Here is a 26,267-nt window from a genome sequence, read left to right on the forward strand (position 1 = left end):
TCTAAATTCCCTAAGACACACACACACACCTACTAGTATGTTTTTGGAGTGTGGGAGGAAACTGGAGCACCTGGAGGAAACCCACGCAAACACGGGGAGAACATACAAACTCCACACAGATAAGGCCATGGTTGGGAATTGAACTCATGACCCCAGCGCTGTGAGGCAGAAGTGCTACCACTTCGCCACCGTGCTGCCCACATATATAAATGGTGATGATGATGATGAGGGCATGCTTACTAGTAGATGCATAGATCAGCTTTTGACATGCAGGACACCAACCTGTTCTGATTTGCTCTGTAGTCCAGTGGAGGTTACTTCTTCCCTGCCCCCCCCCCCCCCCCCCCCCACACACACACACCTCTTGATTGTTAGAGCCTAGTGCTGGTCCTAAAGATTGAATGGACACCAGTAGCCTTTACCAGAAGGGGGAGTAACTTTTTAGAACTCAAGTTTCTTATGTTTTTGATGTCTGTGTAGCCATTATTGTTTTTTTAAAGATTTAGTTTATATTACTACACTATGGGATAGATTTATATAAACTGTGGTAATCAGATTCTAGCTATCATGTACTAGATAAATGATAGCTGCAATCTGATTGGCTGCTTTGGGCAACACCTGTACTTTTCATTTTTAGAAGTTTTGATAGATCTACTCCTGTTCTATATATTTTACGTTCAATGCAACATGCAATGCAATGCAATGTATCCGGCAAGAGAGTGTCTTTAACAAACATATAGGGGTAGATTTACTATACCTTTTAATAATAAAAGTGTTGGTGTTGCCCATATCAACCAATCAAATTCTAGCTATCATTTTCTAGAATGTACTAGATAAATTATAGCTGGAATCTGATTGCTTTAGGAAACATCTCTGCATTATATGGAATTGATTGCCAGGGAAGGTTGTGATGGCAGATTCAATAGATATGTTTAAGAAAGGGTTAGACAAATTTTTAGCGGAAAAGTGTATCCAGGGATACGACCGTTAATTAAAATGAAGGATAGTAGTGGATGTAGGGTAAGAATAGGACTGCAATATTGGGTCTGGGGGGATTTTCACAATTGAAACAGATTGGCGGTTGCTTACTCTGGGTCAATTTCAAATATAAGTGCAGGATAGCAGAAGATTATTATTATTATTATTATCGTTTATTTGTTAGGCGCCACAAGGTTTCCGCAGTGCCGTACACGGCACAAACAGTACACTATACAGGGTAAAACAATACAGAACAATAAACACAAAGTACCAGAACTTCAGAAACTCCAGGCAGGCAAATACTGTAAAGACGGAGCGGAAGAACAGGTCTGGAGACAGGAGGGGAGAGGGGCCCTGCTCATACGAGCTTACATCCTAAGGGAGGGTAAACAAAATCAGGCACAAGAGGAGCCAGTGAAGCAAAGGGGAGAGAAAAGGAGCCAGGGGAGAAACAGAAGCGGTGGGAGGTTAAGTGGATGGTTGATAGGCCTTAAGGAACAGGTGAGTTTTAAGTGCCCGCTTGAAGGAGCACAGATTGGGTGAGAGACGGATGGAGCGAGGGAGGTCGTTCCAGTGAAGGGGGGCAGCTCGGGAGAAGTCTTGTACTCTAGAGTGGGAAGAGGTAATCAGAGTGGAGGAGAGGCAGCGATCATTGGCTGAGCGCAGGCAGCGGGCAGGAGTGTGAATGGAGAGGAGGTTAGAGATATAAGGGGCAGTAGACTGGCAGAGAGCCTTGTAAGTGGTGGTGAGGAGTTTGAAAAGGATTCTGTAGGGGAAGGGGAGCCAGTGTAAGGCAAGACAGAGAGGGGAGGCAGAGGAGGAGCGGCGTGAGAGGAAGATGAGTCTTGCAGCCGCATTAAGTATAGAGCGGAGGGGGGCGAGGTGGGAGCAGGGGAGGCCAGTAAGGAGGAGGTTGCAGTAGTCGAGGCGGGAAATGATGAGAGCATGGATGACAGTTTTGGTGGCATCTTGAGAGAGGAAGGGACGGATTCGGGCAATGTTACGGAGTTGGAAGCGACAGGCTTGGGTAAGGGATTGAATGTGGGGGGCAAAAGAGAGAGAGGAGTCAAGAGTGACTCCTAGGCATCGGAGTTGGGTGACAGAGGAGATAGTGGAGTTGTTAACAATTATAGAGAGGTCATGATGGGAAGGGAGTCTGGGTGGGGGAAAGACAATGAGTTCAGTTTTGGAATGTTAATTTTAAGAAAGCGCGAAGACATCCAGGATGAGATGGCTGAGAGGCAGTTCAGTTACACGAGAGAGGATGGAGGAGGAAAGTTCAGGAGAAGAGATGTAGAGTTGAATGTCATCAGCATATAGGTGATACTGAAGACCGAACGAAGAGATGAGAGCTCAAAGGGAGGAGGTATCGAGCGAAAAGAGTAAAGGGCCAAGAACAGAGCCCTGAGGGACTCCAACAGGGAGAGGGGAGGGGGTGGAGGAAGAACCAGACGTGGATACAGAGAAGGAGCGGTTAGCAAGGTATGAGGTGAACCAGGCATGGACAGAGCCAGAGAGGCCAAGAGAGAGTAGAGTTTGCAGCAGGAGGGGGTGGTCCACGGTGTCGAAGGCCGCGGAGAGGTCGAGGAGGATGAGTATGGAGTAGTGACCCTTGGATTTGGCTGATAGGAGGTCACTAGTAACTTTAGCCAGGGCTGTTTCGGTGGAGTGGAGGGGGCGGTAGCCGGATTGGAGAGAGATCCAAAATAGGTTGAACTTGATGGACTGGTGTCTATTTTCAACCTCATCAACTATTTTACTATGTTACTATGTTATTTCCCTTTAGAAGGTTTAGTAAGTCTATCACTTAAAGGTCATTTCTTAAATATTTTGAACGATCCTAAGTGTCATTGCATGAATCATTCAAGAACAAACAAAGGATTTCTAGAGGGGGGGTTTCCAAATGCTTGATTTCAGAACAAAGAAAAAAAAAAAAATTTGCTGCAATAATAATAGAATTAGAAAACTAAACTGTATATAATGTAATACCGTATGGTAAATTAAATAAAAGAGAAAAAAAGAATGGAGCATAAAGTAAGCTGTACATTAATATAAAAAAAACATTAAAATTAACATCTTTTAAATAAAGCCATCTTGACCATCTTACCCAATTAATATCATACCTTGTAAATGAAAAGAACTGGAAAAAATTGATACTAATGTCCCCTCTCATCCATTTAAATAAAAAATAAAAAAATTAGCGTTACAGTCACTGAGTGCTTCACATGACACTCAGTAACCAGGACACTGCAGATGAGCACAGGTAAATTACGTTTTCTGATTTTTTTTCCCATATAGTCACTGAAAAACACTAGAGACAAAACATAAGTGACAACCAATATACTAGAGCCCAAACATAAGTAAAACCATCAATTGTGGCCATTTTGTCAAAGTCAAAGTTCATTAAAACATAGGCAAATTTTTTTAATAGGAGCACTAAATGGAAGGTTCCTAAAAGATGTTTCTTCATTGTAAACCACAGAACTTTTGTGATTTCAGGATTTGGATCGTTCTGGGCAACAGAAAACCTAGCCGCTCCCCCTCGGTGCATCCCTGCATCGAGTAGATACACTCTCTAATAGGATGTATCTAAATGCTCCTCACACTCCCTGTTTTATATTCACTTTTTGACATAAGTGAACTTTCGAGTGTAATCACACCAGTTCCTAGTGCATTGAAAGGCTACATTCTCATCAGTATTGGTCCAGACCACAATAAGAAATAGGATACATAAGTCATTTGCTTTGATTTTTGCTACATTTGTGTTTTTCTGCAGAATTAAAAATATGTATTAAAAAAATGAAAGGACTAATCTAAACAGATCAGCTTTGTGAAGGGAATGCAAAAGAGTCATTGAGATCAGCTTTGACAGATGCATTGTTTTCTATCATCTCTCATTGTATCAAAGCCCTGTATTTTGTGTTATATATGGTTATTGCAACCCTCTGTGATGTTGCAAGATGAAGGTTTCTAATTCAGGGAGACATAAGTAAACAGAGCCTGTGTTCCGGTCTGTATGGTGATTTCATTTAGTAAGAGTCACCAGATGCACAGATAGTCATACTGAAAAATGTATTAACCCTTTGCCTGTCATCAAGACTGCAAACCACAACAGCATAGCTTGTCATGAAGAACACACAGCAGAGGATTCAAATAAGTAAGATTAAGTCATAAGTATCAGGCGACAGCGATGTTGTCTATGTTATAGTCAAGAACTATGAGGTTCTATATAGCAAACATCTGCATAGTATGCATATAAAGTCTTCTACTCATTTTAGGTTTTACAGGTAGGTGCACAACCGTTTCCTCACCCCCCAAAAAAGTGAATTTCCTGGATAGTTAGAGGTGCCAGGAACCCAATCTTGTCCCTGCGTTTGTAATGGGAAACATCTTACACTTCCAGGCGGTGGTAATTGTATTAACGGTGATGTAAACACCGCAAGTGTTTACATCAACATAATACAATAGGGAACATGTAAAAAATAACTGCTTACCTGTAAACTGACACACTGGAAATCCGATGTAAGGAGAAGGCGATACTTCCAAATTACGTCACTTGCAAGCGCGATTTGGACATTTCGGATTTTAAAGCGGCAACGCACGGACCCATGTAAGTATTACCTTTATGTTAGGGATTAGGGTTAGGCAGCGGCTTAGGGTTAGGGGTTAGGAATACAATTAATATTACCATAATTAAATGTGTCCGTACATTCCCGCTTTAAAAAAAAAAAAAGTTGCGCTTACAAGTTAGTTCATTTGGAGGTGTCGCCCTCTCCTCACATCGGATTTCCAGTGTGTCTGTTTAAAGGTAAGTAGGTGTTTTTTTACATGTCGCTTTCTTCACTATCGTAATAATTATGTAGGTGTAAACACTGTCGGTGTTTACATTATCGTTAACTCGTACTATACCCCTTCCAGGTGTGCCCTCACTCTCCTGAGTGGAAGTAGGTATTTGCATTCCACTGTTATGGGGGTATTTCCAAAGACTAGGAAGTGGGCTGCATCATGAAATAGTCTTGGTGGACAATTAAGCAAACTTGCAAATATTACAAAAAAACAGTGCAGGACACATTTATTGCAATTCATAAATGACTTTTAATGTAGGCTGTACCTAAATCTACATAGTAGGAATATATGAGTGACATGATGTATAGGTTTTTATGGAGAAATAGGGAGATCTTTCTCAAAACATGGGAACATTTCAATCCTGCCCTGTTTCTGAATGTCCATCGTCCAGAAAGCAATTTAACTGTTATAATTTTATTTTGATAATGAAACGTATTATTGTGACAGATTAGATATGATTTTATTCTTCGGCTTTGTAACTCTATCTTAAAGGGAAAACAGAATGCACCATAGACACAGCATACACTGTTTGTCCTCCGTTCACTACGGATGCTCGTGGGTAATGTGGGTTCATTTATTATAGGGATCAAAGGTTCTTATTGCAAGTGCCCTCTATTCCCTGCGGATCTTTTAGTGAATGGAGCAAAGTGTACAGAACCACAGGCCCATGAGAGCATCTGTGTGTTTGGCCTTTGCAGGAAGATTATAGAGAAGAACAAATCTTGTAAGATGCAAGGTTCAAACTAATGTGGAATTCATTTCCTGTTAATTCCCACAATTACGTCTGGTATTATACAGGAATGATTCATTCCCAATTAATTATCGGAATTCTTTTAGAATTATCCAGGTGGGACTCATTTTCAATGAATTCCCTGAATTGTCTCATGTATTATCCAGGTGAGATTAATTCCCAATTAATTATCTTAGTTTTCCATTAGGCTAACATATGCCAAATTGTTTATTGATTTAAAACAGCAGGTTGTAAGCACATGCAGATTTCAGTCCAAGGTTACAAGCCAAATTTATCGATTATTAACCAACTTGCAAAGAAAAATCAATAACTTTTGCTAGCAAATATAAAAGGCCACAAACCGGCCATATTAGTTAAAAAGTAGCTGCAAAAGGTATAAACTGAGATACAATTTGAGCAGTATAGACCCTAGGTTCCCAAACTGTGCGCCGCGGCTCTCAGGGGTGCAGCGGCACTGTCACAGGGGTGCCGTGGACAGGAAGAGGAAAAAAAAACAAAAAAAACGTACCAATCCTGCGGCGCCCGGGACCCAGCATCCTCCTCCTTCTTCGCTTCTCACTGAATGTCAGGCGTGACGGCATCACGCCCTACATTCAGTGACAAGCTGCAGGAGATACTGGGCCCCAGGCGCCGCCGGATTGGTACGTTTTTTTTGTTTTGTTTTTTTACTCTCTTCCTGGTCATGGCGGGATGCAGAGGGGGCAAAGCGAAGATGCAGAGGGGGCAGAACGAGGGGGCAGGGAGGGCAGAACAAGGGGGCACAGAGGGCAGAGCGAGGATGCAGAGGGGGCACAGCCAGGATGCAGAGGGGGCAGAGCATGGATGCAGAGGGGGCAGAGAGGACAGAGCGAGAATGCAGAGGGGGCACAGCGAGGATCCAGAGGGGGCAGAAAGGATGCAGAGGGGGCAGAGTGTGTGGATGCAGGGGGCACAGAGTGTGTGGATGCAGGGGGCAAAGAGTGTGTGGATGCAGGGGGGGCACAGAGTGTGTGAGTGCAGAGGGGGCACAGAGTGTGTGGATGCAGAGGGGGGACAGAGTGTGTGGATGCAGAGGGGGCACAGAGTGTGTGGATGCAGGGGTGCACAGAGTGTGGAGATGATGCAGGGGTGCACAGAGTGTGGAGATGATGCAGGGGCACAGTGTGTTTGGAGATGATGCAGGGGCACAGAGTGAGTTAGCTGTAAATTATTCTTTGACAGAAATATAATTGAAAAAAATATATAAAAATAATATGGTCATAAAAAGCATTCTACAACTTCCTGGAAAAACAAGTTGCTACTTTCTAATATCTATTGATTTGTATGCAACATTTGTTTGTAGAGGACTGTGGAACATTAAATGTAAGTTCTAGCAGTCTGTGCCTGTGATTGTGAAAATTATATTTTCTTTATTGATAAGTGAATTATAAAATGTTGTTAGAACTTTAAATAATAAAGACCAGGGGGTAAATGTATGAACATGCGGGTTCTTCAACACCCGCGTGTTCGTCGATTAAATTTCAAGCGGCGCTGCATTGTAAAGGGAAGTTTCCCTTTACAATGCAGCGCCGCTTGAAATTTAATCGCCGAACACGCAGGTGTTAAAGAACCTGCATGTTCATACATTTACCCCCAGATATATTTATGTTTGCTGGAATCTAAAGCCAACGCCTAGATCAGTCATCGAGGTGTCAAGTAAGGAAACCCACCTTCATTACCATACAATCTGAAGACTGCAAGAAGCCAACACCTAGATCATTCATCTAAGCTAGATAAGGAAAACTCACCTTTATTACCATATATGGACTTTAGCATCTGCTAAGCTATGCTTTAAATTTATTGGACAACAGCCTAATTCTGTGTATCTATATATAAACAAGCAGGGCTGGAAAGCAGCCAAAGCTGACTCTAATACTTAACCACGTGTCTGAGTCTCATTTCACACTCTCCAGTCGACAGGCAGATTGCTGTTATTGGGAAATCAGGTTATCGGAGGATTATCAAACGGGCACCAAGCCTCGGTACCCCGACATGCTCTCTCTAGGCTATGATTTGTAAGAGACCAGAGCCTAGAGTAGCGAAGTTGTATGTTTTTCATTCTTCATATTAATAGTTTATTATCAATATATTATATCTATATATATATATAGAACCATGGCGAGATAATTTTAAGTAGGGGTGAAGTGATTGGGTAAGAGAAGGTGGTAATGTGAGGGCATAAAATAATAATCCGGGCTTGGCCCTCTCACCTTCAGTTTCATTGTATGTTCCTGTATTATTGTTGCAGTATTGTTCTCTCTACAGAAGATTGGATCTAAATTAATTTGATAACCGTATTGTAGGAAATGGTAGTATGACACAGTAGGCAATTAGAATAGTACTAGTTATGAAAGCACTAACATACGAGAAAGCAGGGTAGTGAATCCTTGTGTAGGTGAAATAAATTAGTTAAAATTTTGAAATCCTTCTGAATTTTCAGTTTGCTCAAAACATATCAAGAAAATCTGCAATGCAGTATTGTGCTCAGCTTTGAAAAAGGGTCACTGCGATCAACATGCAACACACGTTGAGACAATGGGATATAAGAGCTTCATGAAAGTCATCAGTTTTCTGAAAGAAGTAATAGGCCATATAGGAATAAACTGATGTCCCTGATTTTCTCTTAGGAGCAGACTCTGGAGCAGGTATATACCTACGCTGCTGTCTCATTTGCCAGTGTCACAAAGAATGAAATCTGAAACGATGCCACAGACAGCGTTTACTATCTACTTTGGGACCAGATAAGCAGGGTAGGTGATCAGTGATAAAACATTTAGTGAGGTTATAGAACAGTAGCAATAACAGCTATCAACTAAACAACCATATATATGCATCGGACCTATGGCTAACAATAGTCTCTGCTCCCAATTATCACCAATAATCATTTTCTCAGAAACTCTTACAGAAGAATAGCAAATTCAGAGAGAGAACTAGAATAATTTGGTGATTGTTTCAAACATACAGGCACCAAGTGTTTCACCATACAAGTCAAATTTATAGATTCTTAACCAACTTGCAAAGGAAAAATAATAACGTTCATTGGCAAACAAAAAAGGAAACAAACCTGTCATAGTATTCAAAAACTAGCTGAAAAGGGGTATATACCGAGACATCCTGTAAGCAGTGCAAACAATGGAAGGAGCCAGGGGAAGTATGGGGGTAATTTTTAAACGCATTTATATGAAAATATGGAAGACTAAGGGGGCCTATTTATCAAGCCCTAAACCATAAGGAAACAGCTTTTTCTGCATGGTTTAAACATTTTTGAGTAAAGTTTTAATTTTACGAAAAGCCTAACACAGAAGATACCAGAGATATCTCCTGCATTAGGCAAAGTACTGCACAATACAGCCGTCGTCATAATACTAAATGGGGACTGCAGTGCAGACAAATTTATCAAGCTTAGCTTTTCGGAGCTTGACTCCAATGGCTAACGCCATCTGAAAGTGGTGTTAGCCATTCAATCCTATGGGGAGAGATTTGCAGGATCCCTCTCCGGCAGCCTTGCTGCTTTCCCCTGCGCTGTTTAACGCAACTGCCATCTGCACCTATTCAACCCTAAGATGCGCAGTAAAGACTCTGGGTCAGAACCCGGAGACTTCATTTGAGTAATCGTCGGGATAGCCTCCTATGAGATGCGCTCTTCCAACATGACTTTTCTAGTGAATTGCGCCGTTAAGTCATCTGCTGAGATGACAGATGATACTTAATGGGGCAAAAATCCAAACATTTTAAATAGGACCTTTATGTCTTGAGCATTCTGGATAAGAGGTTCCATATCCATAGATTAAATTTATATTGGTATTTGGGGTACATTTTCCTAATTAACCCCGAGTTATAAAGCAATATAGCACGTAAATAAAACTGACTCATATTTTTGTTTGCTCTTGAAGATGAATGAGGAAGTAGATGGAATATTGACACATATGCCAATTCACTTGAAACTAATGCCACATAATAATCTATTCAAGCTCCCTCTGGCAACAAAGGGTTCTAGCAAATTCTGTTTTTCCTGCATTTTTGGATAGCTAGGATTTCAACAGAGCAGGCTGACATCCCATAGCACAACACAGAACCTACCCATGACACAAGTGACGACAGTGATGCTGATTATATTAAATTGCTGATGGAGATCTAGGCTGGCAGGGCCACAGGGAGTGGGATATATCCTCTCTGAGGCTATATATACATATACATCTATCATCACAAACGCTAATTACATAGCAGGAATATGAATGAGTAGCAAAATGTTTTCAGCAGCATTTGTAGTGAGGAAGAGAGAATGTTGTCTGGTTCAAGACAGTGGTACAATTTGATATCTGATAACCATAATTATATATATATGTATATATGCATATATGTGTATATATGCATATATATATATATATATATATATATATATATATATATATATATATAGATACACACAAACACAGATCTGCCTGTAGACAGCATAATTTAAAGATTCAGAATGATTACATTGAAAGCAACAATTATGAGTGACCTTCAGATCTTCTTGCAGTCTACTGGTCAGCATGCTTAGGGGGGGAATTCAATTCCCCCCGAAGTACCGCCGTGTTAAAGATATTACCACTATTACGGTAATATTAACCCGGCTCCCTGAGCTGCGAGCAAAAAGACGGCGTTAGAACTACCGTAATAACGATAGTTACGCGGATTATTACCGTAATAATGGTAATAGTGTTAGCGCAGCAGTACTTCGGGTGGGATTGAATTTTCCCTTTAGAGCCTGAAAACTTGCAGCATCAACTTTAACACAAAGTGTGCTGACATCAGTCTAAAAATATTTTTGTTTTAAAACATTTTAATTGGATTTATTGCAGCATATTTAATGTGATTGGTGTGATGTCAGCACTAACATACCTATAATAACTATTAAACATAAACATTCCCCTCTTTTAGTAGTGTCACTCTAACTTTATAATGTGTGTATGGTAGAACTGACTATGGTGAGCTGTGTAATGATAAATCATTTTTTACATGTAGCATTTCCTGAAAATGGAGTTATCCTTTAAAGCAAAAATTTCTCAGCAATGTATTTATTTTTCTGTATATTTAACACTTCCGTTAATGTGATCCGATATTATGTGAGATGAGCCCAATGGGCAAGTCCAAAAAACCCAACAGGCAAGTGCTCAGGGGGACAACATGATGCAACTCACTTAATCAGACCCTGCCCCCTTCACAAGAAAGAGAAGTGAGGTCCCAGAGATTGGCACATGGCGCTACCCCAAACACCCCAGACAGTAGAATGAGTGGACAGTTGTTGTCCCAGCTCTATTTATATATTATACCTTCTTAGAAATCCAAATGTATACAGTATACCATGAAATGGCAAAACAAAAGCCAAACTTTGTATCATGGAACTTTGCCCAATTATGAAAACAGCCTGGAAGAACTACAAACAAATGCTCCTGGATTACAACCAGCAGCAACAATCAATAACACAGATATTGAACATAGAATTAAGCTCCCTGTCCTAAGTCACACTGTTTTTATTATATTTTTATTTATTATTTCTAAGCAGTATAAATTTAATTAATTTAAATATTTTTATTATTGCATGTTATGCAGTGAAGATCAAATAAATATGCTAAATCTAAGACTGTTAGCCCAACGTTTAGTATACACTATAAAAGTATATCTAAAATATATCAAAAACTGATTAAAGAGTACTTGTCACTTTTGATCTAGAATGTTTTATCTAGTGCACTATGTAGGTGAAAAAGAAGCTTTTCCATGCTCCTTCCGCAAGGGCTTGAGCCAGTGGCAGAACTACCATTGGTGCAGCAGGTGCTGTGCACTGGGGCCCATGGAACTAATGAGGGCCACTGCACAAGGAACAAGCGAGCTGTGGGCCCCCATTCCCTTCTCCCCACCTCCCTACACTGCGGCTAGTTCCGCCTCTGGATTGAGCACAGAAAAACAGTGCACACTACATGCAAATGCAGTGACTAGGTGTGAGACTCTTACACATATTACTATATATTCACTCCCGGGTGTTTATTTTAGCTTCCCTAATGCATAAACTGTGATGTAAGAAGGATTAGTGCATTAAGATCCCTATCCGGAACAACACTCATGCCAAGTTACCGTATTTGCATATGTGGTGTCAGGTTATTCCATGCTCTCTGTCCAAAGCTGATGAGAACATAGAGAAACATTTTCACATTTGGATAGTACACTAGGCTCTAAGTAAAAAAACATAATAAGTCATAGGTAAGTATAGTTCTCTTTACGTATAAGTGTCAAGTATTTTGCCAGACATTTCTAGCGCAATCAAAGTTCAGAGGTAGCTTTTCTTGCTTGGCTAAAATATATCAGTACTAATGTCCTATTAAACTTACACAGAACTTACACAGGATAACTAGCAATGCATGCTAGGGGTTTTGTTTGTCTATTCCTTGACCATAGAAAATGATCTAAAGTCGGGCTGAAAACTTAAAAAACAATTGTTAGGAGTTTTTCATGATACTATATTGTCCAAAACAATGGCTTGTCCTAATAATTTGTTTTCCATTATGTGTCTTCACAACAAGTGAAACCCACACTTTTAAGTTTTAATTATTTTTAATAAAGCAAACGGAACGCACATGTTAGAACAGATAGTTAGACAGCAGTTAGCTGGGGTAATGGATTCCTTTCTGACCAGGGCACTATCTATCCAGATGGAGTTTGGATGCTCTCACCATGCTCAGGCGCGGGCTGGGAGAGGGAAGCACGGGGGGCACATAGGCGGCCGCATTGCATGAAACGGGATGCGGACGCGTCATTGATGACGCGGCCGCATCCCCTGTCATGTGATGCGGCCGCTTGTGTGCTGACGCGCCCGCATCTGATGTCATCAGATGCGGACGCCGGTGAAAATGCGCTATATTGCACCCGGGGGGTGGCCGCCGGCCTACCCCCCGGCCCTAATAGCGGTCTGACCGAGCGGCCCCTTCTGTCATTTTGAGCGGCGTCTTGGCTGCAATTTAAAGGTATGTTTTTCCTGCTCAGGGGAAGGGGGTGATTGCCCTAATCGCCCCCCCCCCCCCTCCCCTGGATCCACCACTGAGTGGGCCCAGGATCAAAATTTGTCAAGGTGCCATAATTCTTATGAAAGGCCCTTCTCAAGCTTAATAGCAACCATTTTCCTGTGCCCTGCTACCAGTTTTCATGTTAACCAAACTCTTATAAATATAGATAGACTAAAATTAGATGTTACTTTTTCTGAAAATGAAGGATGGATGTATCATATTTTTTCCTGAAGATGTCCTAACCAGTGAATTGGAAGCCATTGATTCTAGGAAGAAGGTATTTTTAATTATACCTAATACAGGAGCTTGAGACTTTATCATTCATCTTAGTCCTCTGTACTGTATGTTTGTTTCTGATGTGGGCGTTAAGGCTACACTTAAGACTCTAGGTAGCTGAACCGTTTAATTGTATGGAGCCAACATGTCAATCTCATTATGAATCACTGTTAGAGTGGGAGCACATCAAAGTCCTATATTGCCAGTCATAATAGGTATTACATGAATGCACTCTTCCCACACACCTCTCTATGCACAAGCCAGAGGCTTGTTTCAGACACTGTGCAGGTGCAACTCCAACAGCCACATTTAAAGTGTTCCTTTCAATCATTTGATTTGATAGTGTCAGACGTTCTGTGCATTTTGTTAAGATGTCTTACATAAACCACTGAAGCAAAGCAGTTTCAGATGTCTCCTTGACATTAAATGGGAGTGTGGATTTTTCCTCAAATGTACATATTAACCACAGTCCTGAGGCTTTTCTAAACTCTACAAAAACATCTTGTATTCTGTGCACCCCACTTTGTCAGATTACATAAAGGATACACGTGTAAATGTCTAGCGAATGAGGTTTTAAAAACATCTGCACCTGAGAGAGGGGATTGAAATGCAGCATGCCTACATTTCAAAGGTGAATGCCAGCAAGTGTGGAATAGTAGAGAATGTCCATACAAAATATATAATTATTAATATGTGATACTTGTAGTGAACTATAAAAATTTATACAGCCAGAGAAAACTGATAAACCTTTTATGTTTTGTATTTGCGGTATATACTTCTATGCAGCCTTAAAGCTATAGGTTATACCAAAAAGGGAAATAAATTTGCTGTGGTGTTACATAGGAGTGGATTACTCCGCACATTGATGCTCACTGCATATAATACCTAGACATTGGCTAAAGGGATATATGTGATGAGCTGTAATGAACAGCAATGAAAGCCGAGATAATCTGTACATATATTTCTGTAAACAGTGCTTGAGAAAGGAGGACCAGTTCAAGACAAAAGAAAAACTGTATTTAAGTTAAAAAGGTACCATACTGTCATGTTAGCCAGTGTCAGGCGCCGCCCCTCCGCTCCTTCAGGACGGCGGCCTGTCCCTGCCCACACCAAGTCTGGTAGCCAGGCAACCAGATGTGATACTTCCGGCCAGACCACTGACTCTATTGCACATGCGCGTCCTGTTGCCAGGCAACGGGATGCAACTCAGATCGCCGGCGGACTATGACATCACGCCACCGGCATCCCTATTGGCTGCCTGCAGTATTTAAGTCTGACTGACATCATGCTGATGCAAGAGTGTTAGGTCAATCCTGCTCCAGCGTTGTTTCTTGGCTAGTCCTGACTACTCCTGCTCTCCTGTGTTGCCTGCTGACCCAGCTTGTCTGACCTCTCTATTTGGATTCTCCCTGTGCATTGTTTACCTTTGAAAGTTACCAACCCGGCTTGCCTGACTACTCTCCTGGATTCCTCCCCGTGTACCTCCATTGTTAGCACGTTACCGAACTGGCTCCCCTAATCACTCTTGTACCTTGCTATACGGCTCAGTAAAGGACCATGACCTACACGTCTCCTGCCGCAAAACCCATAGCTCCTTGCGGGGGTTCTGGGAGAAGACCAGGGGGTGCTTTAGACTCCGCACCTTCTACTCGAGCTGCAACAACGTTAGCAGGTACCCTTCGTGTATATTGTGACAGCCAGGCATGCTAATGAAAACAATGAGAGTAGCCAACCTTTTGGCTGGTCAGCTATAGACAGAGGTTTGGAAGACTTGTAAGGGATTTTCTAATTTTAGTTACAAGCAGGCATCTGAGAAACTGGAAGTTCTTTCAACTCCGAATGACACTTTTATGGTCCATGTATAATGTTCAACGGTCATAAGTCCATTACACATAACTTACATGACACGTTGCATGAGGGATGTCACAGGGTTTTAGTGCATGAACAGTGCATGAACAGGCGGCATTGTCATGAATGTTGGCTCAGCCCACAAAATGGCTGCTTCCTCTTTGTCAACATGAATGATGCATTTCAATATATAATATTTTTTGTCATTATATAGCACACAAATACTTGATAGCTTATTTGTACACTGAAATTTAAAGTTGATATTTGTGTGCTACATGAACAAACAGTCAGTATTTAACTTATGTGCAAAACAGAATACTAATTTTCGCCCCTTGAATTGTAACATGGTTTTGTCCAGGAGACTTAAATAAGAAACTTCTTAATTTAAGTTCCTTAGTGAATCAGGCCATTTGTTTTGTCAATGCTGCTGCAAGCAAAAGTGTATGAAAAAATGTCTGTGTAGTGTACGGATGCAACACAATGACAGAAAAACTTAGAAAACTGCCTCAGTTACCATATTACATACATGGGAAAAGATCGGTAAGTGTCTAGTACACAGAAACCCAAGGAACATAGCACATTGAGAACAAAGATCTATTGTGATATTCTGGTGGACTAAGGCTCAACCAAAACCATGCACTATGTAGATATTAAGGAAAGTAAGGTAGATATGTAGATATTAAGGAAAGTAAGGTAAAAAAAAAATAGTAACTTTTCTCCTGGACAAACCATGTTACATTGCAAGGGGTGCAAATAACTTTATTATTTTGCACATAAGATAAATACTGGCTGTTTATTCATGTAGCACATAAATACTTGATAGCTTATTTGTACACTGAAATTTAAAGTTGGTCTAGGAATTGTCCTACTTCAAATATAATTCTACCATTACATTTAAATTTACATCCTCCTCCAATGCAACATGGTTTTGCCAAGTTGCAAAGTTACCAATTTTTTTTGCTTTACTTTTCGTAATGAATCAGGACCATGGAGTCTATTTAATACAGACTTGTACACAAGTCACAGGGCATATATGATAAAGATATGCCTTCTTACATATTGACCTCAAAATTGAAAACTCCCTTTGGTTGGTTATAAAGCAGACTTACTTGCAGAAGAAGGTTCAGTATGAACAGGGGGAGTAGAAGGGAGAAAAGATGGGTAGCCCACAAAGAAAGAACGTAGGGAGCGCTCAGACAGAAGAGGTGAGCGCTGCGATGGGATATTCTCACAGCTGCCCACGCTGTTGTGAATCTTGAGGTTCAAAGGCTTGTTCTTTTTCTTTGTTCTGGGAGAAAGACAGAGGGAAAAATAAAAGGAAAGAAAAGGAAATAAGTACATGTAATGTTAGTTTACGTATTAGTAAAAGCTAGAGGGAACTGTTAATTAGAAGCAAGCTTAGAATTATTAATAACAAACCACACAAATGTTTTATAAAAATGGATGTAAAAAACGATTTTTTTCAAATAGCAAATAAAGTCACTTCAAGACATACATTTATTTCAAAGCCTAAATGTAAATTAGCTAAATAATATACATACAATAAGTCATGTGTTAAAACTGTATCAAATGCCCCCAACAACCCTTCCATGTATGTTATACGCTTTGCAGAAAGCTGCCATTACTTAGGAGGGTAGTGCTTCTTTATCTTCCATCACTCTCTGCCAGTGTAATGCTACAATTTCCAGTGTCCTAGGTGACAGATATGTTGTATACCAACTGCAGATTATTGGAGTCATATAGAGGGGAATTGTAGTGATATCACAGCAAGCATAACTGAAATGTAATGCTAATGTCACTCAGCATTTGGTTCTGTATATGTACCACTGTAAGTTATGGTGCCTATAAACATGGTGATCCAATCACTTGGTTATGTTTATCCATACATGTACAATCATTTAATGGGCAAATCTGAAAAACCAGACCTCTCAGGTCAAAGGGCCGGATCACAGGATGGGTGGTTAGCGCAGTTTAACAATGGCTGCATATATAGTCAAACCTGCTGCCTCAGATACCATCTGAACAATCCCATTCAGAAGTTAATTAGTAATGGAAATCTTTTGTGACCATATACACTGCAATGGCAGACCTGCGATGCGTATGTGTAATTTTAGAGTTGAGGAATGACAATACCTTTAACTTCTGAATAAAGCAGCATTAAAATGTCACAGCAAATACTAAGTAATGTATTTTACTTGCATATATGAAAATGTAAATGTGGTGCTTTGGTTTCCCTATGAAACTGATTCAATAAAAAAAGGCATATTTTGACGCTCAAATATACAGTTGCCGATTTGTGACAAAAGCATAAACTCACATTTGTGTAATTTCCAAATCCCACCAAATTAAAGAGTATGGCTCCAATTGCTAGATACTCTGTAGCAGGGTGTATCTAACTGTATTCGCTACTGAAGAATGTTCTGTCTTTAGAGGGAGAGGATTGCCACTCTGAATATGTTATGTGGTGGAGAGGGCTGTGATATGTAGGTTCAACTGTTACATGATCAACATTTATATGGTCAACACCATAATATCAACAGGGTTGGAAAGTTCACAATACTAACATCGACAGTATTATTAGGTCGACAATTCTGATGTAGACGGTATTATTAGGTCAACAATTCAAATGTAGACAGTATTATTAGGTCAACAATAATATCTCTAACCCTAAACATAAGCCTAACCCTACTCCTAACCCTATCCCTAACCCCAACCACATAATACTGTCTACATTTGAATTGTCAACCTAATAATACTGTCTACATTTCAGTTGCCGACCTCATAATACTGCTGACATTCGAATTGTCAACATAATTTGACCACTTCCTGAACATCAAACAAATTAATGTCTAGCTTTCGACCACATACCGGTGGAGAGGGCTGCATGTATGCAAAGGACAACACATGACTTCCCCTCCTACGTTACACAGACTCTTCATGTAAATGTGAAAATTATGAACCAATTCAAAATTCAATTGGAATTTATTAGTTCAAAGGAACCAGACAAGTTTGCTGTAAAGTCATCAATAGACCTTGATTCGAAGTTTGCATTTGAGGTTCGCCATCCGCTGTTTGTGTTTGTTTTCAAATAAGTGTTGTTAACTTTTACTTTCTGAAACACTACTTAAATAATATTTTTCATTATTAAAAAAGCATTTTTACTTTTATTTTTGATCTACTATGTTTGAAGTTCACTATTCAAAGTTCGCGTTCCAGTTGGCAATAAAAAAACACCAACATATTTAAAATGTAACAGTACGGCGGTCATAGAGCTTTGTTTCAGATTAATGTAAATCTCTTATGTCAATAGTTTGTTCTTTTTTTATGTTACGGGAACCTGTTTAATTTCCAGGTGTTACTTACTCTGTGTGCTTGTATCTCAATAGACTACATTACAAGCTTGGTATCATTTTACTGCTATTTGTATAGTATCAGAGCATATTAAACAGTGTTTACTATATAACAGTGCAAATTAATATTGTTTCTAGAGATAATTGAATGGGGAAAAGTGGAAATCTAGGGATTAGATATTCAGTCTATAATATGAAAATGTAAATGCTTCATTTATGATACTTTTAAAACAAAGGTACATGCTAAAAACATTTGCCTTAGTCATCAATCTCCTCTGTGTGGCGGTCACTAGACTATTACATGCTGATTGCTATGTCCATAGCATCGAATACATGTGTAATGTTTGGATGCAAACAAATGTATATTCCTTCCTGTAATCAGTGTTTATTAGGAACACATGTGCATTTCCGTGACTTACGGCATTATCCCTTTATATGGTCAGGGAAATCCTTTGTGACTTCCAATAACCTTATAATTTACAGGATTAATTTACAATATACCAACAAATAATGAGTAAATACATTTATTAAAAATAATTTACTTTATTACTTGTCTCAGCTAACTGCTGTACAGCTACAGGCATAGTCATGGTAGGGTAGTTACAGTGTGCACAGCAAAACTCTTATGCCAACAGTTGCTATATGACTTTGACAGCAGTTGTTACAATAAAAATAAATTTAGTTCACAACATAGCATCAAACTACAATCCATGAGCCAAAAAGACCAAAGACCTAGCTTGTAGACAATGCAAGAGTTAATCGTGGAGGCAAATGCCTCATCAGCCATGATAAATCAATATACCCTTTTCTAAAAGTTCATTTAATAGCTTCTTTCACTGTCATTAATACTGTAGATTTTGCTATCCATCAGGATTACAGGTAATTGGCAAGTTTTCTAACAATATTCATCATATTAGGAAATTCCACAATGGGAAATCCGGTGCTGCCAGTCAGATCAGATTTTTGCCATTTCAAGATGTGTTCTACCAAGAAAGAGAACTGTGCCAAAACAGCACTGTCTATAACTTTACTTCCATCTCATTCCTCATTTGGCTATAGTCATCTCTACTTGAAATACTGGACAGTATCCTCTTCAAAAAAACTCAAATTAAATTATATTCCAATGAATATTTGACTTTTTTTAGAAAAATTTACTTTGACTTAAATGTGTTCTACACTCTATGATGTAAAAAATATGGACAATTAGTCATATGTCTGAACCCCAAGAACTTGTTTTTCTATGAATTTTTTTTGTCCTTTGCTTTTACTGGCTGCTGTAATTATAGCATTATGCCACCTTGTTTGTAACGTCTGTCCCAAAATCGGTTATACATTTCCCAAGTGTCAAGCAAAATTGCCCCAACAAGAACAACCCCTTTTGAAGTCTCAGCAATTGACCCTCAGGAGCTCTTCATTACTGCAATGGGGTGGAAACTGTCAGTTCTAAGAAATGCTGTAACTGGCTGTTTCTTTTCTAAAGATGGTAGATTGAATACCTGCCATTACATCTCCATATGAGGTCAAACACAAAGCGTGAATTATATGCTCATATGTATCCATGGCAAATTTTAAATTTAAATGTTTTTTTTAAAAGCAACCTGGTCATCCAAATTGCCACCCCAGATAACAATGAAATCTATGAATCAGTGATAATATTAGCCGTTCAATGGTTGCCCTCACCAAAGCTGCAACATGACTCCACCAAGCCATGTATAGATTAGGGTACAGAGGAGCAAATCTGGCATTCATTGCTGTGCCAAACCTGGAAAAAGCATAATAAAACAGTGCTAAATATGTGTTAGCAATAAATGTGTAGCTTACAAAAAACAGCATGTAAAGTGGATAATTTAGAATAATTAACCAAAAAAATGCTTTATTGTCTGTAAAATGAATTGATGGGGAATAGCGGAATACATCCATATGATCGCTCTGCAATTTAGCAACCAAGATACTTCACTCAAAATCTCTAGAACATGTGCAAACTCAGTTTGTTTTAAAATCCCAGCTGACAGTACCAAATTAAGTTGTTTTTAATTCAACTTGACCACCTACAGCTGAATCTCCAGAAAGGTGGCTGTAGGTAGTTTTATCAGTAAGTTGTTTCAAGATCTCACCAAACTAATTACACACTAATAGGGCTCATTATACATAAATCTTGTAAAGCTACATTTTACAACTTGGTTATGTGACCTATTCTGTTGTTTAAACATTAATGGGGCTCATTTCGAGTTGGACGTATGCCTATTTTATTTTATGTGCACAGAAAATGCATATACCTACATACATAAGTAGACCTTTGGACTTGCTCTTGATCTCTTGACTTGATCTCCTTATGCCAAGAGTGGTGAAACGTGGGAGGCAGGGGTGAGAAAATGTAGGTTGAGTGCAGTATAGGCATGTTTATGGAACTGTGACATAATTGGACATGTCCGTAACAGCAGATGCAAGTCTCAGGAGGTGTATCTCTTGCAGATACAGCAGGACGGGTGCAATGATATGCAATGATGATGATGATGACTATCAGCAGCACTATGTAGCTGATTCTGATTGGCTGCTTACATGTAGACCCCTCCATTAGTTGTTAAGTCACTAGCACTGCAACTACATTATATCAAGTTACTTAATTTGCATTTTCATTTGGACTACTGCGGGAAATAAAATTATTTCAAACCACTGATTGCTGTATCATCCCTTAAAGCAAATAATATATGATTAGTACCTTCTCGTGAATGTGAGAGGGATGACCTGTAACCTCGTCTGTGTCTTCTAATGATTCTTCTCTAACAATTCTTACATTTCTTGTCCATGAACCCAATGTTTGCATGGTAAAGTTTTCTTGTTTAACTGTGTTTCCCTTTTTTGTCTTCACACACAGGTTTACTCATACAGAAAATAGAAACATATACCCACAAAGGAAACTAATCCTAGCCTAAAATAATTACCCTATTTCTTATTGTATTGGCCTCCTGTTTCCTACAGCTTAAATTGTGTGGGGGTGGTCTCGCATTGATATTACAGAAAAACGAATGCAGTATGCAGACATTCAGGACACTCCTCTAATTCCAACACTAAGCTAATTCACTACCAAAATTCCACACTTTATTATTATTGGTCAAATTATCAACACTCTACATCTCACAAATTCCCAACAAACCTTCCTATGCAAAATATCAATCCCCTGACTAACTTAAATATAGACTGGTGCCCGAAGATAGAAAAAAGTAACAAAGACACAATTAAAAAACAAATTAAATATAAAGTGAGGTTTCCCTTCTTTTATCCTCTACATGGTTAGGAAAATACTCTTATATTTTATGTCAGGCAAATTGTGTATTCATCTAGTTCTGAAACCACACTCATTGCTTCAAAGTGTGTCCTTCTTGTACCAGAAAGATGACCACGTAAGATATATGATTCAGGTATATTCCCTGATTGCCATCCCATTTGACTCAGGTAGCGTTACTTATGTCCCCTACCAGTCCATAGTGTGGGTGGACTTGGAGACCCACTTCATAGAGGTCCCTTTCCTGCATTCACTTTGGGACCTCTCTAATATAGACAGACCACCAGCGGCCTCCTCTCTCCAATCTCTCAAATGTTGTTTGTCCTTATAGGGACTCATGCCGGGTCAAATACAAATTGTCCTCCCTTATTTCACCTTTGACTCCCCTCTGGGGCAATCCACACTTTCCTCCTGATAACTCATCACAGCAATTTAAACATTGGAAACGTGCAGGAATACGGGTGGTCTCGGACCTGGTGGTCCATCGAACTTGGGCTTCTATGTCGGATCTTTATCGCAGGTTTGAACCTTTTCGCCCGCTTTTCTTTGAATACTTCCAGGTTCCACACTTCGCTATGTCCTTGTTCTGCCCTGAATATCTCCGTTCCTTACCTTCTTTGAGCATATGTGTCTACATTCCTCACTCACCAAAGGGATGATGTCTGGGATTTATAATTGGCTTATAGAATACACTTTTGACATTATCAGGCCGGCATGAGTGAGAATGGGAAAATGACCTGGGACCCCCTCCAGATGACTCTTGCTGGGAGAAGGTCAGGGAGGGAATTGCCAAGGGCTCTCTCTACATTAACTAAAGAAACGGCCTAGAAATTGTACTATAGGTGGTACGATACCCCTGACAAGCTGTCTAGAATATTTCCCACGGCCACTCCGACCTGCTGGCAGGAATGTGGCCAGAGGGGTATGGTGCTACATATATGGTGGACCTGCCCTCGTATAGTTCCTTTGTGGATATGGTCCTTGCACTTATTTAACTGTTATACTGACACAGAGTTTATAAGGACCCTTAGTCATTCCTTCTCTCTCGCCCAATACCTGACGAGAGCGTGCCTTCTAATAAGCTTATCTCTCATATCTTTAATAGCAAAGCATTGGAAAGACCCTAATTCTCCTTCCATGCAGGAACTACGGTCTTACATTTGGCATGTCGCAAGCATGGACAGCATAATGTACTACCTCCACAATACATCACATAATTTCGACAAGATGTGTGCCCCATGGTACTTACTAGAAAGTCTTAGCTGTCTATCCAGTACGTCTCCCACCCACCCAGGTTGGGTGCGGTGCACTGTTGGTGAGCGATATCTGTCTGTTTTTTAACTACATGGGTTAGTTATTCCTAGCTATGTACCATGTATACTTATTAGCAATATCTTTGGTAGTATTTGTGCCTTTCTTACTCCCCTCCACCCCCTCTCCTTCTTTCCTCCTCCCTCCCTCTCCTTTCTCCATTGATATAATGCATAAAACATAGAGGAGACATCTTGTATATTAATATTCTCATGTTTAATATGATGTTTGTAAACTTCCAGCTGATTTCTCTTTAAACAAAGAGTTTAACAAAAAAAAGGTTTTCAGGTTTTCAGTACACACACCATTACACACAGTTTCTTATATCAGTGTAAATTGTTATGAATTATTTATATATAAATGTGATCTATATCTATATATATTATCCTGTCGCTTCCAACTACGGAATATCGCCCATATCCAGCCCTTCCTTTCTCAGGATACCGCCAAAACCATTATCCATTGCACTCATTATTTCCCATCTTGATTACTTTTCTCCCGGACTCCCCCACTCCCATCTTGCCCCCTGTCGCTGTATTATCAATGCGGCTGCATGGCTTATATTTCTTTCACGCCGCTCCTTATGCCTCACTCATGCCGGCCTGACATGTCGCAGGATTTAGAGCTTCCATGATGCGATTACCAGAGAACCCCGTCATTTTGGCCTGCTCCCATGGTAAAATGATGCATCACTGCATCACCGTGGGCAGGACCAAAATGATGAGATTCTCCGAGCTCCGTCCCCCTCCATCATCGTAAGCCCACCTCCCCTCTTTGATCTCCTGGAGGGCAACATTCAAGTTGGCAAGTATGCACTATTCTCATAAAGCATCCTAAATCTCTGAAAGTTCATTCTGGCAGTATTTACATGGCTATACTTGTGGCGTACATATAAACCTATGATTTCTTGCAAGATTCCTTTTCAAATGAGAGATATTATAACAGTATAATACTCTTCAAAATGTAAATGTAATTCAGAACTTCTAACATGCTGTGAATGGGAAAGGCTATAATCAGTCAGTGAGTATGCTTAGATAATACACCTAATACTAGGGCTTTAGTAGTCCAGCTTGCAGACTGTGATAGCAACTGATTCTGGCTGCATTTTGAAGAGAATGTTCTTTTTCCCTGTGTAACATAAGATCAAGCAATTTAAAAGGACAGTCTATTAAAACAGCATTCCAAGGCTCTTCGAACACGGCACCAAACTTATCAAAAGATTGGTGCTTTTTCATTTCCAGGCTATTTGGGATTCTGTTAACTTTTTAGAAGTAGCAACATCACACCAGTTCCATAGTCCGACCATCATAAGCTCTGGGAGAGATCGATCTTTCACATTCTATTTCTAAATATCCAGAAAAAATGTATCAGTTGTTTTTCTCCTGCTTTAGGAGATGTCTGCACAATGAATGATTTTTTTTTTTAAAAGATCTGTGTCTCCCCAGAATTATCAATGTCACTAGCCATATCAATAGGGGCAGGCTGGGCTGGGGGGCGGGGGGTGTGCCCCTCGGGCCGGTCCCATAGTGGGCTACCTTGGGCTGAGTTACTGGGCAACTGCATTTTATTTCCTTTAAAATGTTCCCAATAGCCTGCAGGGTTGAGTCTTGCCCCATGGGCAGAAATTTGCCAGTCATACCTAATATTGATTTACAAATCACTCTTGCACTGGTATAAAATTGCAGGTAATGAAAACATCAGTTTCTGAGTAAAATCATAAAAACATTTATATAGCTCCACCTGTGGAAGTTATTACTGTTGTATCTCAACCCTTATAAGAGGAAATGTGTGACAAACAAAAGTATTATTAGTACTGCTGCAAAACACAGGTATCTTGTCCATGCCCTAAGGAGGGAACCAAAGCCTTTGTTTTATCTTACTTTAGTTCTTTTTAAGTTTGAGTGCAAAACTTCTTTCTATGGGGGGAATTCAATTGCCGCGTTACTGTAAAAAGTAATGCTGCCTGCGCATTATTACCTGTGGACACATCATTGTGAGTCTAGAGGCGGTGTAGTAACTCTGACGCCAGGTTTAATGCCAGCCATACAGTAAAGGAGGTCATCCTTGGTTACTGGATTCAGGGACCATTTGACCATCCACTCGTTTGGTTCGGGTCATCACTTGGAGCTGTCCCGCAGTTGCTTTCTCTGCCACCAAAAATATTTCTTAAATAAACAGTGGCCTAAATTTTGCCAAATTTAATATGTTTCTTATATATGGTAATTCAATTATATAGTTGAAGGGTTTTGTGAAAGGGAAAGTGAGCATCAACGTTATGTAGTTTAATCCTTCTTCAGAAATTCTTGAAAAATCTTTAATGTTAATCTCCTTTGCTTGCTTGTTTTTTTTTTGTTTTGCATTGTAAATCCACATTCATAGATTGCAGTAAGGACTATTAAAGCAAGAGCAGAAAAGTCTAGATGGACTGCAGAATCATCAACTTGGTATAAGGAAAGAAGTTAAGTAATAGTCATTTATACCTATTAAGTAGGGCTGATACTTTAAGCCTTTCTGTAAACCAGGTTCATGTTGAAGTTGGCATTGCTGCGTAGCTGTTTTAGAATCTGGGACACACATTTTTAACAACATTATTTAATCACTCCGCTCTGCCTGTGACCGCCGCCTCACTACTTCACTGATCACCTCCTCTCACTCTCGTCTTCAGGACTTTGCCCGGGCTGCTCCCCTGCTGTGGAACGATCTTCCACGTTCCATCAGGTTAGCATCTACTCTCTTAGGCTTCAAGCGTGCCCTTAAGACTCATTTCTTTATTCAAGTCAATCAGTCCTCCTCCTAACTTCCTTGTCCTGGGCTCTCTCCCCCAGTTAGTACCACCCTTTTTGTGTCTCCCCCTTCCCTTTAGGTTGTTAGCTCTCATGAGCAAGGCCCTTTCCTTATGTGCTTCTTCTACTGCTCATTCACCTTCTGTACCTCTTGGCCTGCTTCGCTAGCCCTGTTTTATTAAGCTTCGGCCTTCTTCTCGCTGATTTCTACCATCCCTTTCACTATCTGTCAGATATAATCTGATTTGCTTTACCCGGTCACCTGTGTTTGTATATATTTTTTGTATCATGTTGTGTCTTGGTTATGTTTTTTGTATATGTAATGTACGGCGCTGCGGACCCTTTGTGGCGCCTTATAAGTCAAAGATAATAATAATAATAATAATCACTCCTCTTTAGCTGTAACATGAGAACTGGCCATTGGATTTAAAACTTAATCTAGAACTGATAAAATGAATGTCTGTTAAACTGAAGTGTGTGTTTATATTGCTTAATAAACCGACGAGAAACTTCTATTTCACATTCTTAAACTCTTCTGCTGCATTGCGAACATTAATTGTAACTTCTCTGTAATGGCATCTGTGACCAAACAAAGGTTTAACTTTGTCCACTATTAATGTGACTTGTTTCACAAGGAAGCCAGGAATACATTAACTGTTGTTGTAAGGATAACTGTATGTGGACTAAAGAGTGTTGGACGATATTGCAGGCACTCCTACTCTGTGTCTCAACGAATACACAACAGGTGGATACTGTTATGATCATGGCTAGTAGATAAGCCTT

At 39.9% G+C, this 26,267-nt stretch overlaps 1 protein-coding gene across 2 annotated transcripts in view; it reads right to left on the reverse strand.

Moving 5' to 3' along the window:
• KSR2 (kinase suppressor of ras 2) overlaps positions 1-26,267 on the reverse strand; it is a 388,289-nt gene that overhangs the window by 161,091 nt on the left and 200,931 nt on the right. For both annotated transcript variants that reach the window (XM_075178524.1, XM_075178525.1), the window contains exon 5: positions 15,867-16,045. In XM_075178524.1, coding sequence (XP_075034625.1) covers positions 15,867-16,045 — 179 coding nt within the window. The remainder of the gene's footprint in view (positions 1-15,866; positions 16,046-26,267) is intronic.

Source organism: Mixophyes fleayi, chromosome 1 (genome assembly GCF_038048845.1).
Source record: "Mixophyes fleayi isolate aMixFle1 chromosome 1, aMixFle1.hap1, whole genome shotgun sequence".
NCBI classification, from domain to species: domain Eukaryota; kingdom Metazoa; phylum Chordata; class Amphibia; order Anura; family Limnodynastidae; genus Mixophyes; species Mixophyes fleayi.